General features: G+C 31.0%; 1 protein-coding gene across 1 annotated transcript; it reads left to right on the top strand.

The window, feature by feature from the left end:
- Nucleotides 1–3,171: 3,171 nt before the first annotated feature.
- On the top strand, nt 3,172–7,838 carry LOC149509545 (NAD(P)H-quinone oxidoreductase subunit H, chloroplastic). Its single transcript, XM_089757700.1, has 2 exons — nt 3,172–5,341; nt 6,462–7,838. The coding sequence occupies exon 1, from the start codon at nt 3,606–3,608 to the stop codon at nt 4,785–4,787; it is 1,182 nt and encodes a 393-aa protein (XP_089613826.1). The 5' UTR covers nt 3,172–3,605; the 3' UTR covers nt 4,788–5,341; nt 6,462–7,838.
- Nucleotides 7,839–16,950: the final 9,112 nt, after the last annotated feature.

The following is a 16,950-nucleotide window of genomic DNA, read 5'->3' as shown; positions in this document are numbered from 1 at the left end:
TCTCAGGAGAAACAAAAATTCCATTTGTAAAGGGAATAATAAAAAAACTTTCAAAAAGAAATCCAGTTTTGGAGTTGAGAGAAGAATTGGGCGAAACTAAAAAAGATTTGGGCGAAACTAAAAAAGATTCGATAATCAGTAATAAGATGATTGACGAATCATCCCTTCAAATTCAATCTATGGAGCGGACAAATTATTCATTAACAGAAAAAAAGATAAAAGATCTGACTGAGAGAACAAACACAATCAAAAATCAAATAGAAAAAATTATAAAAGACAAGAAATTAGAATCATCAAAAAAATTTTGGAAAATATTAAAAAGAAGAAATATTCGATTAATCCGTAAATTCTATTTATTTATAAAACTTTTTATTCAAAAGATATACATAGATATTTTTCTATATATCATTAAATATATCATTAATATTCCAAGACCCAATCCACAACTTTTTCTTGAATCAACAAAAAAAATGATTGATAAATTCATTTACAATAATGAAGCAAATCAAGAAAGAATTAATAAACCAAATAAAAATACAATTCATTTTATTTCAACTATAAAAAATATAAAAAACTCACTTTCGAATATTAGAAATCAAAATGCAAAAGCTTTTTGTGACTTATCCTCCCTCTCACAAGCATATGTATTTTACAAATTATCACAAACCCAAGTTATTAAATTCAAACCTATCCTTCAATATCACGGAACATCTCTTTTTCTTAAAAATGAAATAAAAGATTATTTTGAAGAACAAGGAATATCTCATTCCCAATTAAAACATCATTATGGGTTAAGACAAAAAATCTCTGGAATAAAGGAATGGAAAAACTGGTTAAGGAGTCATTATCAATACGATTATCAATACGATTTAGTTCAGAGTATATGGCTTAGATTAGTACCAGAACAATGGCGAAATAGAGTCAATCAACACTATATGGCTCAAAATAAAGATTTAACAAAATGGGATTCAGATGAAAAAGAAAGATTAATACATTACGAAAAAAAAAATGATTTTCAAGCGAATTCATTACTGAATCAAGAATATAAACTGAATCAAGAACAAAAACGGAATCAAGAACAAAAATATAAAAAAGATAATTTTAAAAAACACTATAGATATAATTTATTATCATATATATTTATTATATATCAAGATATGAGGGACTCATATACTTATGGATCACCATTACAAGTAAATAAGAGGGAAGAGATTCCTTATAATTACAACATGGATAAACGAAAATTTTTTGATATATTGGGGGATATTCCTATCCATAATTATCTAACGGGGAAAACGGGGAAAACGGGGAAATTTTCGCATAGAAAATTTTTTAATTGGAGAATTCTTAATTTTTGTCTTAGAAATAAGACCGATATTGAGTCCTGGGTCGATACCAGTACCAAGAGTAAGAAGACCAGTACCAAGAGTAAGAAAACCAGTACCAAGAGTAAGAAAAATATTAAGACTGTGATTAATAATTTTAATAATTATCAAATATCGAATCTGGAACTTTGGTTCTTCCCAGAATTTGTGCTACTATATAATGCATATAAGGTTGAACCATGGATCATACCAATAAAACTACTTCTTTTCAATTTTAATTTTAATGGAAAAAAAGAGGATCTTGTATCAGATGCAAAAAAAAAAAGAAAATTTAGATCCGTTCTCTCAAATCAAGAAAAAGATGTTGAAGAAGATTATGGTAAATCATCCAATCAAGAAAAAGGTAAATCATCCAATCAAGAAAAAGGTAAATCATACAATCAAGAAAAAGATGTTGAAGAAGATTATGGTAAATCATCCAATCAAGAAAAAGGTAAATCATCCAATCAAGAAAAAGGTAAATCATACAATCAAGAAAAAGATGTTGAAGAAGATTATGGTAAATCATACAATGAAGAAAAAGGTAAATCATACAATCAAGAAAAAGATGTTGAAGAAGATTATGGTAAATCATACAATGAAGAAAAAGGTAAATCATACAATCAAGAAAAAGATGTTGAAGAAGATTATGGTAAATCATCCAATCAAGAAAAAGGTAAATCATACAATCAAGAAAAAGATGTTGAAGAAGATTATGGTAAATCATCCAATCAAGAAAAAGGTAAATCATACAATCAAGAAAAAGGTAAATCATCCAATCAAGAAAAAGGTAAATCATCCAATCAAGAAAAAGGTAAATCAGATCAAGAAAAAGGTAAATCAGACAATCAAGAAAAAGATGTTGAAGAAGATTCTGGTAAATCAAAAAAACATAGAAAGGAAGACGAGAGCAAGAGAGAAGCTCGTTTATTCCTACAAAAGTATTTGTATTTTCAATTCGGATGGGATGCTGATTCTTTCGATGAAAAAATAATCAAAAATATCAAAGCATATTCTTTCATTCTTGGCCTGATAAATATGAATGAAACTTTTCTATACTCTGTTAGAAGAGGAGGAACGAATCTGGATATTTTGATGGATTCGGCGGATAAGTTACTTTTAACTTATCAATACCTACTCAAAAAAGGAGTATTGATTATCGAACCAATTCGCCGGTATGTAGAAATTGATGGACAATTTATTCTATATCAAACTATAAGTATTTCATTGGTTCATAAAAATAAACATGAAATTAATCAAAGACGCAAAAAAAAAAAAAGACGCAAAAAAAAAAACTATATTGAAAAAAATAATTTTGATGAATCCATTGCAAGACATCAAAAAATGACTGAAAATAAAGACAAAAATCATTATGATTTGTTTATTCCTGAAAATATTTTATCCCCTAACCACCGGAGAGAATTGCGAATTCGAATTTCTTTCAATTCAAGGGATAAAAATGGTATGCATAGAAATCCAGTATTTTTAAATAATGTAAAAAACTGTGGTCAAGTTTTGAATAAAAACAAACATCTTGATAGTGATAAAAAGAAACTAATTAAATTAAAGTTCTTTCTTTGGCCCAATTATCGATTAGAAGATTTAGCTTGTATGAATCGCTATTGGTTTAATAGTAATAATGGCAGTCGTTTCAGTATGGTAAGGATACATATGTATCCGCGTTTGAAAATTCGTCAATGGTACATTTTTCCATATATTATGATTGAAAACCGGATTGATTAATTTTATTTGAAAAAATTATAAAGTTCATAACGAACTTAAAATCATTGTGCATATTAAAATGAATGGTATTATTATTATTACTGATCAGTAAAATTCACATTCAAAAAAAGGGGGAGAGAAATTTTTGTTTTATGGTAAAAAATTCATTCATCTCAGTTATTTTTCAAGAAAAAAAAGAAGAAAACAAGGGGTCCGTTGAATTTCAAATAGTCAGTTTCACCAATAAGATACGAAGACTTACTTCACATTTGGAATTGCACAAAAAAGACTATTTATCTCAGAGAGGTCTACGTAAAATTCTAGGAAAACGTCAACGGCTTCTGTCTTATTTATCAAAGAAAAATAACATACGTTATAAAGAATTAATTAGTGAGTTGGATATTCGGGAATCAAAAAATCGTTAATTTGATTGAATTAGTCGATTTATTATATTTTTCATTTTGATGTACTTCTTTTCGTTTTCAACAATTCATGTAAGAATGAATCGAGGAAAAACTTATGAATCTATCAGCTACAGAAAAAGACCTTATGATAGTCAATATGGGACCTCACCACCCATCAATGCACGGTGTTCTTCGTCTCATCGTTACTCTAGATGGTGAAGATGTTGTTGACTGTGAACCAATATTAGGTTATTTACACAGAGGAATGGAAAAAATTGCGGAAAACCGAACAATTATACAATATTTGCCTTATGTAACACGTTGGGATTATTTAGCCACTATGTTCACGGAAGCAATAACCGTAAATGGACCAGAACAATTGGGCAATATTCAAGTCCCTAAAAGAGCCAGCTATATCAGAGTAATTATGTTGGAGTTGAGTCGTATAGCTTCTCATCTATTATGGCTTGGACCTTTTATGGCCGATATTGGTGCACAGACCCCCTTTTTCTATATTTTCAGAGAAAGAGAATTAGTATATGATCTATTCGAAGCTGCCACCGGTATGAGAATGATGCATAATTATTTTCGTATCGGAGGAGTAGCGGCCGATCTACCCTATGGCTGGATAGATAAATGTTTGGATTTCTGTGATTATTTTTTAACAGGAATTGTTGAATATCAAAAACTTATTACGCGAAATCCTATTTTTTTAGAACGAGTTGAAGGGGTAGGGGTTATTGGTGGAGAAGAAGCAATAAATTGGGGTCTATCCGGCCCAATGCTACGAGCCTCTGGAATCAAATGGGATCTTCGTAAAGTTGATCATTATGAGTGTTACGACGAATTTGATTGGGAAATCCAGTGGCAAAAAGAAGGAGATTCATTAGCTCGTTATTTAGTCCGAATCAGTGAAATGACGGAATCCATAAAAATAATTCAACAGGCCCTGGAAGGAATTCCGGGGGGTCCCTATGAGAATTTAGAAATCCGATGTTTTGATCGAGAAAGGGATCCAGAATGGAATGATTTTGAATATCGATTCATTAGTAAAAAACCTTCTCCTACATTTGAATTACCGAGACAAGAACTTTATGCGAGAATGGAAGCCCCAAAGGGAGAATTAGGAATTTTTCTGATAGGAGATCAAAGTGGTTTTCCTTGGAGATGGAAAATTCGCCCGCCGGGTTTTATCAATTTGCAAATTCTTCCTCAGTTAGTTAAAAGAATGAAATTGGCTGATATTATGACGATACTAGGTAGCATAGATATCATTATGGGAGAAGTTGATCGTTGAAATGATAATTTATACAACAGAAGTAGAAGATATCAATTCCTTTTACAGATTGGAATCCTTAAAAGAGGTCTATGGGATCATATGGATGTTTGTCCCTATTTTGACTCTTGTATTGGGAATCACAATAGGTGTACTAGTAATTGTATGGTTAGAAAGAGAAATATCTGCAGGAATACAACAACGTATTGGGCCTGAATACGCCGGCCCTTTGGGAATTCTTCAAGCTCTAGCAGATGGAACAAAACTGCTTTTCAAAGAGAATATTCTTCCATCTAGAGGAAATACTCGTTTATTCCGTATTGGACCGTCTATAGCAGTCATATCCATTTTACTAAGTTTTTCAGTAATTCCTTTTAGCTCTCGCCTTATTTTAGCCGATCTCAATATCGGTATTTTTTTATGGATTGCCATTTCAAGTATTGCTCCTGTTGGACTTCTTATGTCAGGATACGGATCAAATAATAAATATTCCTTTTTAGGTGGTCTGCGAGCTGCTGCTCAATCGATTAGTTATGAAATACCATTAACTCTATGTGTTTTATCAATATCTCTACGTGCGATTCGTTGAAATATAAACTTTTCTTTTCCCTATTCCTTTCGTTCTATAAAATAAGCTGAATGGATTGAATAGATATCTTCGTTATTTTATTATCCTTCAGGTTGATAAACTAAATTAGATAGTTATATATGAGTGAAAGAAAGCAGCTTATAAATTCGCAGTAAATTAAACAAAAAAAAATTTAATCTCATTTCCTATGTACAAGAGTTAAGTGGAAGAAAACATAAGTGGAAGAAGTCTTTACCCCAAGACGGGTTGATTAGTCAATCTAGCTTGAAGCGGGCTCAAAAGATCAACCGTATAGAGTTTTGGCTATCCTTTGTATAGATTCCCATACATGTATTGCCAAACCAAACGGGGGATTGAACAAAAAAATGAGTGGATGGTTAGGAACACCAAAATACACAAAGGATTAGTAATGGAGATTATGTAAATTATATAAAAAGGATATTTCTGGATAACATAAAAAGAATACTAATTGGGGCTTTAAATTAGTAGAAATGAGTAGGCAGTACTACCCACGATTCCGGTCCAGAGTATGCTCCTATCCACCGATTAAAGTAATGACTATCAGGAACGAAATAATCCTTTACTATTTTTTAGTTTAAGCCCCCATTCGTAATTTTCTCAGATCAGAAAGAAGAATAGGAACGAAAAAGAAAGAATAAAAAATAAATATTTTTTTTTTTTTTATTCTTTCTTTCATATATATAGAGAGATATAATCTGTGTCATGATTTATGAGCTAATGTAATATTTAATTTTTTTCGTAATCGAAAACAATGGGTTGAAATATCTATTGATATTTCTACAAGAAGTATTTTATTGAAGGCTTAAGTTATTACTCAACAAATAAAAATTGAAATTAGTAACGGGCGAGATCAATTCAGAAGCACTTTTTTTATTCTTCATAATATAGCAGACAGAATTCCATTGGTATAATTTTGGACCTTCCAATCCATTTTTTCTCTATCTATTCTACAACCATACGAAGAGAAATAATACTGATTCGGTCCTTAAATTTATTTGTGACCCACGAGGAGCCGTATGAGTTGAAAACCTCATGTACGGTTTTGGACTAGCGATGGGAACAGTGATGTTATCATCGACTATAATTATCTAACAGCTCAAGTACAGTTGATATAGTTGAGGCGCAATCAAAATATGGGGTTTGGGGATGGAATTTGTGGCGTCAGCCAATAGGGTTTATCGTTTTTCTAATTTCTTCTCTAGCAGAATGTGAGAGATTACCTTTTGATTTACCAGAAGCCGAGGAAGAATTAGTAGCAGGGTATCAAACCGAATATTCGGGTATCAAATTTGGTTTATTTTATGTTGCTTCCTATCTAAATCTATTACTTTCTTCCTTATTTGTAACAGTTCTTTACTTGGGGGGTTGGAATATTTCCATTCCGTACGTATTCGTCCCTGAGCTATTTGAAATAAATAAAATGAATGGAATCTTTGGAACGACAATTGGTATCTTTATTACATTAGCTAAAACTTATTTGTTTTTGTTTATTTCTATCGCAACAAGATGGACTTTACCTAGGTTAAGAATGGACCAATTATTAAATCTTGGATGGAAATTTCTTTTACCCATTTCTCTCGGTAATCTATTATTAACAACTTCTTTCCAACTTCTTTCACTGTAAAGAAAAAAAGAATACGAGATTCATGACTTGGTTCAAACAAGAGAAAGAAACAAACATAAAATTATTCATAGATATTCACGATATGTTCCCTATGGTAACTGGGTTCATGAATTATGGCCACCAAACAGTCCGAGCAGCAAGGTACATTGGTCAAGGTTTCATGATTACCTTATCCCACGCAAATCGTTTACCTGTAACTATTCAATACCCTTATGAAAAATTAATCGCATCAGAGCGTTTCCGTGGGCGAATCCATTTTGAATTTGATAAATGCATTGCTTGTGAAGTATGTGTTCGTGTATGCCCTATAGATCTGCCTGTTGTTGATTGGAAATTTGAAACGGATATTAGAAAAAAACGATTGCTTAATTACAGTATTGATTTCGGAATTTGTATATTTTGTGGTAACTGCGTTGAGTATTGTCCAACAAATTGTTTATCAATGACTGAAGAATATGAACTTTCTACTTACGACCGTCACGAATTGAATTATAATCAAATTGCTTTGGGCCGTTTACCAATGTCAGTAATTGACGATTATACAATTCGAACAATTTTGAATTCGCCTCAAAGAAAAACTGAGTAAGTAAACCTCCTATTCTATTAAAGAGAAATTTCCAATTCTTTTAAGGTTCCGTTTTGGTTTAAGTTAAAAGAATATTTGGTTTGACTTAAAAGAATGAGGCCTTTACTCTTTGTTTGGTCAATAAATAAAAATTCAATTACAAATTAACTGGTTGATAAGAATTTCGAATTCATTTTTCTTGAAAATCTATTAATATATTCGTAATTATTTCGAAATATATAGTTTCAAAAAACAAAATACCCTTTCGAACCGAACAAAAAAAAAGAATTAAAAACGAAACAATAATTGTACTTAGATCAATTCACACCTAATAGATTAGGATTTTATTCAATTAGGAACGTATCATAAAAAAAAAATTCCTGGTCGGGTCAATAAGATCATGAAAAGCATTTCGATTTATTTATCTCTTATTTTACATATAATGGATTTGCCTGGACCAATACACGATTTTCTTTTAGTTTTTCTGGGATCGGGTCTTATATTAGGGGGCCTGGGAGTGGTATTACTTACCAATCCAATTTTTTCTGCCTTTTCATTGGGATTGGTTCTTGTTTGTATATCCTTATTCTATATTCTCTCAAATTCTCATTTTGTAGCTGCTGCCCAGCTTCTTATTTATGTGGGAGCCATAAATGTTTTAATCCTATTTGCTGTGATGTTCATGAATGGTTCAGAATATTATAAAAATTTTAATCTGTGGACCATTGGGAATGGCCTTACTTCGTTGATTTGTACAAGTATTCTTGTTTCGCTAATTACTACTATATTAGATACATCATGGTACGGGATTATTTGGACTACAAGATCAAACCAAATTATAGAACAAGATTTGATAAGTAATAGTCAACAAATTGGAATTCATTTAGCAACAGATTTTTTTCTTCCATTTGAATTCATTTCACTAATTCTTTTAGTTGCTTTGATAGGTGCAATTGCTGTGGCTCGTCAGTAATAAATCTTTCTAACTAGGAATAGCAAGCAATCCAAATTAAACTTTTTTCTGTCTTATCGCATCTATTTTCCTTGAATTCTTGTTCGTGTATAAAATATAAAATAGAAATTCGTTTATTCGAGATATTTCCAATATATTCTTTTTGTTATATTCTATTCTAGTCAATCAAATCCGTTGAATTATTGTTCATATTAAAATGAATCGAAATTGATAAGGAGTTGGTCAATGATGCTCGAACATATACTTGTTTTGAGTGCCTATTTATTTTCTATCGGTATTTATGGATTGATCACGAGTCGAAATATGGTTCGGGCCCTTATGTGTCTTGAACTTATACTGAATGCGGTTAATATAAATTTTGTAACATTTTCTGATTTTTTTGATAGTCGGCAATTAAAAGGAAATATTTTATCAATTTTTGTTATAGCTATTGCAGCCGCTGAAGCAGCTATTGGATCAGCTATTGTTTCCTCAATTTATCGTAACAGAAAATCAACGCGTATCAATCAATCAACTTTGTTGAATAAGTAATATTAATAATATTAAATTATAAGATTCACCAATTTGAATTAGCATGTCCAATATGTTGGAATCTACATCATGTTTTCGAAAACGTAAGAAATCAAAGTATCTTGGTCCTTTCTTATGAGTTGATCCCGAAGGAAATTGATTAGAAAATTTCTGGTAAATCGTTGATTCATCTGGTGTTTAACTATAATGATTCATTTACAAGTTTACTAGATTGAAATTTTATGATGTTCAAAAAATTATAGATCCCATGTCACATTCAGTAAAAATTTATGATACATGTATAGGGTGTACTCAATGTGTCCGAGCCTGCCCCACCGATGTGTTAGAAATGATACCTTGGGATGGATGTAAAGCTAAGCAAATTGCTTCCGCTCCAAGAACAGAAGACTGTGTTGGTTGTAAGAGATGTGAATCCGCTTGTCCAACAGATTTCTTGAGCGTTCGAGTTTATTTATGGCATGAAACAACTCGAAGTATGGGTCTAGCTTATTGATACGTTCCCGAAAACCCCACTTGAATACATTTTGAATCCATTTTATTTTTTTTTTACTGAAAAAACCCGTGCTCAAAAAAAATCTTTTTTGAGCACGGGTTTTTCTGGTCCAAGTGCATCTTGTCTTTACCACGAATTATTTTCCTTGGTTAACAATAATTGTAGTTTTACCAATATCTGCAGGTTCTTTAATTTTCTTTCTTCCTCATAGAGGAAATAAGCTAATTAAGTGGTATACTATGTGTATATGCATATTTGAACTCCTTCTAACAACCTATGCATTTTGTTATCATTTCCGATTGGACGATCCATTAATCCAGCTGGAGGAAGATTATAAATGGATAAATTTTTTTGATTTTTACTGGAGATTGGGAATAGATGGACTTTCTATAGGGCCCATTTTACTGACAGGATTTATCACTACTTTAGCTACTTTGGCGGCTTGGCCAGTTACTCGAGATTCGCGATTATTCCATTTCTTGATGCTAGCAATGTACAGTGGTCAAATAGGATCATTTTCTTCTCGAGACCTTTTACTTTTTTTCATCATGTGGGAGTTCGAATTAATTCCCGTTTATCTACTTCTATCCATGTGGGGGGGAAAGAAACGTCTGTACTCGGCTACAAAATTTATTTTGTACACTGCGGGGGGTTCCATTTTTTTATTAATAGGAGTTTTGGGTATCGGTTTATACGGTTCTAATGAACCAACATTAAATTTTGAAACATTAGCTAATCAATCGTATCCTGTCGCACTGGAAATCATATTCTATATTGGATTTCTTATTGCTTTTGCTGTCAAATCGCCGATTATACCCTTACATACGTGGTTACCAGACACCCATGGGGAGGCACATTACAGTACTTGTATGCTTCTAGCCGGAATTTTATTAAAAATGGGAGCGTATGGATTAGTTCGCATCAATATGGAATTATTACCCCACGCTCATTCCATATTTTCTCCCTGGTTGATAATAGTGGGTACAATGCAAATAATTTATGCAGCTTCAACATCTCTTGGTCAACGGAATTTAAAAAAAAGAATAGCCTATTCCTCCGTATCTCATATGGGTTTCATAATTATAGGAATTGGCTCTATAACTGATACGGGACTCAACGGAGCTATTTTACAAATAATATCTCATGGATTTATCGGTGCTGCACTTTTTTTCTTGGCAGGAACGAGTTATGATAGAATGCGTCTTTTTTATCTCGACGAAATGGGTGGAATGGCTATTCCGATTCCAAAAATATTTACGATGTTCAGTATCTTATCGATGGCTTCTCTTGCATTACCGGGCATGAGTGGTTTTGTTGCAGAGTTGATAGTCTTTTTTGGAATAATTACCAGCCAAAAATATTTTTTAATGCCAAAAATACTAATTACTTTCGTAATGTCAATTGGAATGATATTAACTCCTATTTATTCATTATCTATGTCACGTCAAATGTTCTATGGATACAAGCTATTTAATGCTCAAAGTTCTTATTTTTTTGATTCTGGACCACGAGAGTTATTTGTTTCGATCTCTATCTTTCTACCAGTAATAGGTATTGGTATTTATCCGGATTTTGTCCTCTCATTATCAGGTGAGAAGGTCGAAACTATTCTATATAATTATTTTTATAGATAGTTTTGATGAATAAAACAAAAAATCAAAAAGTAATCCTATGATTTTTAAAATTGTTCGTTGTACAGTGAAAAAAAAAAGAAAGAAGTCTTTTTTCTTCTCTTAAGTTTAAGTTAAGTAAAAAAAGGTAAAAGAATTAAATTGAATTTTAATCAGACATCTTTGGCTTTTGTTAGAACCTTTTGAATCAAGTAGTGGAGTGATTCAAAAGGTTCTTGACAGCTTACAATAAGTTTTCTTATATATACGCTGTCCTATCTTAGTATTTGTTAGGCTTAGCCTTTTTATTCAATTCAATTAGATGTTAATGTAAATGAACCATAACTATGTAAACCTATTCCTAATAGATTGACCCCAAAATAGCATATCCAAATTATAAGAAATCCCATAGAAGCCACAAGTGCGGAATTTACACCTTCCAAATTTTTATTTGTTCGGGTATGTAAATAAATCGCGAATACGGTCCAAGTAATAAATGCCCAAGTTTCCTTTGGGTCCCAATTCCAATATGATCCCCACGCCTCATTAGCCCATACGGCTCCCGAAAGAATTCCTATGGTTAAAAAGATAAACCCGAGACTAATAATACGATAACTCCAACGATCCAATTGTTGAGTCAATTGATACCTGTAAAAATTTTTAGAAGAAAGAAAATAAGTGTTTAATAAAACATTGCTTCTTTCATTCATGTATTGGATTTCGCCAAACGAAAATGACTGATTTAATAAATTATTGTTTTTACCAATAATTTTTATGGCTTTTCGAAATGTAATGACTAGAAGAGCTACTGATAATAATGATCCACATAAAAGAGCTGCATAGCCTAATACCATCATACTTACGTGCATCATTAACCACTGGGATTGGAGAGCAGGCGCTAATATTGCGGATTGATGCATTTTGGTTAAAAGACCCGAAGTGGCAAAGCCTTGGGTAAAAATAACACTTGGTGCGGTTATTGCGCTTAAATCATTTTTACGCTTTTTAAAATAGTAAACCATATGAATAAGGGAGAAACCCCATGAAAGAAAGATTAATGATTCATATAAATCACTTAATGGGAAATGTCCTGAATAAATCCAACGAGTGACTAATAATCCTGTTATACAGAAAAAGGTAACTATCATGCCCTTTTCTGATGAATCATATAGTCCTACGACTTCATCGACTAATAAGAATAAGGTTAAAAAATGAATTGTAATTACAATTGAAACGACCGAAAAGGATATATGAGTTAATATATGCTCTAAAGTTGAAAAAATCATAAGAATTCTGAAAAAAGCGAGGGTTTCTAGATTTTATGGAATGGAAATCAGGAATTAAATTCATTATAGGACTTATTCTATCTCTTTTAGAAGATACTATGCCGCTACTCGGACTCGAACCGAGATGCTCTAGCACTGCTTCCTAAGAGCAGCGTGTCTACCGATTTCACCATAGCGGCTTGCTCGAAATCATAATAAGCCATTTTTTATTCAATCGTCGAGATTGAAGGTGAAGGGGTCAATTCAATGTAAAATGTAAAAGAAGCATTTAATTTAAATTGATGAATAAAAACTCGTTTAAATAGCAATTTGAAGGTTCAAAAAGAATCTTTATTATTTATCGTTTTATTTAATTATCCTTTTTTTTATTTAATATTTAATTTAATATTTAATTATTTCAACAGAGATTTTATAGTTTGTGTTTTCCTAAAAGAGAACTCCTCTATTGTAACTAAACTAACTAGTTGTAACTTCAATTCATAGATAGAATTCAACAAAAAAATGTTCTTTATCATTTTAATTTTTTAATGATTCATCTCTCATTCTTTTATATGATTTTTATGAATCTATAAAAAAAAAAATGCTTATCAATTGAATGAATAAATGAATGAAAAAATATTATTTTTAGAGATCACAATTTCAGCACCACATCCAATGATTTCAAAAGATTTATGTAATTTGCATAGCTTTGTATTAATCGTTAGGATTTTGCGTTTTAAGGATTTATCAAACCAACTAGATATTGGGTTGTACACGTTACGTTATATAAAAAGCGTTTCGATTCCTGTCATAATTGTACCATACTTCAAAAAAGTATTTCGAATTTCGAATTCTAAAAATATGTCTTGATTCATCTTCTTATACAAACATAGAATTTTTTTAGATCATTTTAAATTGATACATTATTTGTATATCCACTAAATTATAAAGGGAGTTTTCTCAATTGGGTTGAAAGCAAGGGAAGGATATATAGTAATTCAGAGAAATAATGATTCATAAAGTTACAAAATTGAAACTTAATGGATTAGTTTCAACAACCCAGTTAAAGCTCTTATATATATGTGCTCCGATATAGCTATAGTATAAATATACAAATTTTTATTATTTAATTATTTAATTATTTATTATTATAAATTGAAATTGAATATTATAAAAATAACAAATTATTATAACACTAAGATACCAAATGGGGCGATGGGGAAAATGAGAATCCCCATCCCGGAAATGAAAAAAAAAAAGATATTCAAAAAAGAAAACCTTTGTATCTTATTCGAGTTAAACCAATTCAGATTAAAAAAAAATTATTTGTCGTACAAAAAAACTTTTTGAATTACCCGTAAAAATAGATCTCGATAATGAAAAAGCTTTCAACGCCGCCCAATATCCTTTCTTTTTCCAAACATTTTTTCGAATACGCTTTTTTGATGTAGAAGTACGTTTTTTTGGAACTGCCATTCAAAAAAAAGGTTATTTAGTGCTATAGTTGGATGTCAAAGACATCTATTTTTAAAACAAAATGATCGGTGTCTTTATGTCATTATTTATCTATTCCTATAGATTTTCTAGATTAATAGATTTTCTAGATTATAATTATCTATATACTACTATATAAATTTCATAAGAACTAAATAGAGATGGGAAAATAACATAAAATGCTTCTATTCTAGAAAAAAAAAAAAAAAAAAATATGATATAACCTTTTTTTATTTATATTCCATACACTATCCAGAAAAAAAGAAGAATTTGTATTTAATTTATTGGTACCTTTCTTTTTTATATCTCCATTCAAATCTATAGGATAGATTAGGATCTATTATGATATATAAATTGAATTGATGAAATCAAAAAAACGTAAAAAAGAGTCTTTCCTTCTCTATCTCTGCCTATTTTTTTTGTCGTCCTACATTTATAATTTATACATCTCCATTTATACACGAAAAATACATCAAAACAAAAAAATGTAAAAAAACCATTTTATTTACCTAATAAAAAACAAACTTGAATTTTTTTCTATTAATTGGTAATTGGTCAAGCTCGAAGAGAGAGTATGCCCAATTTTCATTTTCAATCAAATTCGAATGAGACTCGTAATTAATCTGTTAAAGGATACATAATTTTGAAAAAAAAAAAGAATATTTTTTTTTTCCATTAGTAACTCGGTGATATCATTTGATTACTTCTAACTTCGAAATTTGAATATTTTTGAAATATTTGAGAAAGATTAAAAGATTAATAATAGAAAATTCCAGTTAACTTTGTAATATCTTGATTGTATTATTGCTCCCTTTCCATCAAAAGAGATAAGAGCCGGTGAATCAGAAACGATTAATTAAGAAAGAATAAGAAAAAAGTTTTTATGGAGCATACATATCAATATTCATGGATCATACCTTTTGTGCCACTTCCAATTCCTATTTTAATAGGAATGGGACTCCTACTTTTTCCGACGGCAACAAAAAATCTTCGTCGTATGTGGGCTTTTCCCAATATTTTATTGTTAAGTATAGTTATGATTTTTTCGGTCGATCTGTCTATTCAGCAAATAAATAGAAGTTCTATCTATCAATATGGATGGTCTTGGACCATCAATAATGATTTTTCTTTCGAGTTTGGCTACTTTATTGATTCACTTACCTCTATTATGTCAATATTAATCACTACTGTTGGAATTTTTGTTCTTATTTATAGTGACAATTATATGTCTCATGATCAAGGATATTTGAGATTTTTTGCTTATATGAGTTTATTCAATACTTCAATGTTGGGATTAGTTACTAGTTCTAATTTGATACAAATTTATATTTTTTGGGAATTGGTTGGAATGTGTTCTTATCTATTAATAGGGTTTTGGTTCACACGACCTGTTGCGGCAAACGCTTGTCAAAAAGCGTTTGTAACTAATCGGATAGGCGATTTTGGTTTATTATTAGGAATCTTAGGTTTTTATTGGATAACGGGAAGTTTCGAATTTCAAGATTTGTTCGAAATATTTAATAACGTGATTTATAATAATGAGGTTCATTTTTTATTTGTTACTTTATGTGCCTCTTTATTATTTGCCGGCGCAGTTGCTAAATCTGCGCAGTTTCCCCTTCATGTATGGTTACCTGATGCCATGGAGGGGCCTACTCCTATTTCGGCTCTTATACATGCTGCCACTATGGTAGCAGCGGGAATTTTTCTTGTAGCCCGCCTTCTTCCTCTTTTCATAGTTATACCTTACATAATGAATCTAATATCTTTGATAGGTATAATAACAGTATTATTAGGGGCTACTTTAGCTCTTGCTCAAAAAGATATTAAGAGGGGTTTAGCCTATTCTACAATGTCCCAACTGGGTTATATGATGGTAGCTCTAGGTATGGGGTCTTATCGAGCCGCTTTATTTCATTTGATTACTCATGCTTATTCGAAGGCATTGTTGTTTTTAGGATCCGGATCCATTATTCATTCCATGGAAGCTATTGTTGGATATTCTCCAGATAAAAGCCAGAATATGGTTTTTATGGGCGGTTTAAGAAAGCATGTGCCAATTACACAAATTGCTTTTTTAGTGGGTACACTTTCTCTTTGTGGTATTCCACCCCTTGCTTGTTTTTGGTCCAAAGATGAAATTCTTAGTGACAGTTGGTTGTATTCACCGATTTTTGCAATAATAGCTTGGTCCACGGCCGGATTAACAGCATTTTATATGTTTCGGATCTATTTACTTACTTTTGAAGGACATTTAAACATTAATTTTCAAAATTATAGTGGCAAAAAAGGTAGCTCCTTCTATTCAATAAAACTATGGGGTAAAAAAGAAGAGCAAACAATGATTAACAGAAATTTTCCTTTATCCCCTTTATTAACAATGAATAATTTATTAACAATGAATAATAATGAGAAGCCATATAGAATTGGTGGTAATGTAAAAAAAGGGGCTCTTATTACTATTACGAATTTTGGCTACAAGAAGGCTTTTTCTTATCCTCATGAATCGGATAATACTATGTTATTTCCTATGCTTATACTGGTTCTATTTACTTTTTTTGTTGGAGCCATAGCAATTCCTTTTAATCAAGAAGGAATACATTTGGATATATTATCCAAATTATTAACTCCATCTATAAATCTTTTACATCAAAATTCAAATGATTTTGAGGATTGGTATCAATTTTTAACAAATGCAACTTTTTCAGTGAGTATAGCTTGTTTTGGAATATTTACAGCATTCCTTTTATATAAGCCTTTTTATTCATCTTTACAAAATTTGAACTTACTAAATTCGTTTGCAAAAAGGGGTCCTAAAAGAATTTTCTTGGATAAAATAATATATTTGATATACGATTGGTCATATAATCGTGGTTACATAGATACGTTTTATTCAATATCCTTAACAAAAGGTATAAGAGGATTGTCCGAACTAACTCATTTTTTTGATAGGCGAGTAATCGATGGAATTACAAATGGAGTAGGCATTACAAGTTTTTTTGTAGGAGAAAGTATAAAA

This window comes from Durio zibethinus, unplaced genomic scaffold (assembly GCF_047325235.1).
Source record: "Durio zibethinus cultivar Kanyao isolate XHJ-2024 unplaced genomic scaffold, ASM4732523v1 HiC_scaffold_154, whole genome shotgun sequence".
In the NCBI taxonomy this organism is placed as follows: domain Eukaryota; kingdom Viridiplantae; phylum Streptophyta; class Magnoliopsida; order Malvales; family Malvaceae; genus Durio; species Durio zibethinus.
The sequence above is the reverse complement of the archived record's forward strand: the minus strand, read 5'-3'. Positions and strand labels throughout refer to the sequence as shown.

Bases quoted from the DNA above. Each gene is read 5' to 3' on its own strand.
- LOC149509545 (XM_089757700.1), top strand. From the start codon at position 3,606: ATGAATCTATCAGCTACAGAAAAAGACCTTATGATAGTCAATATGGGA.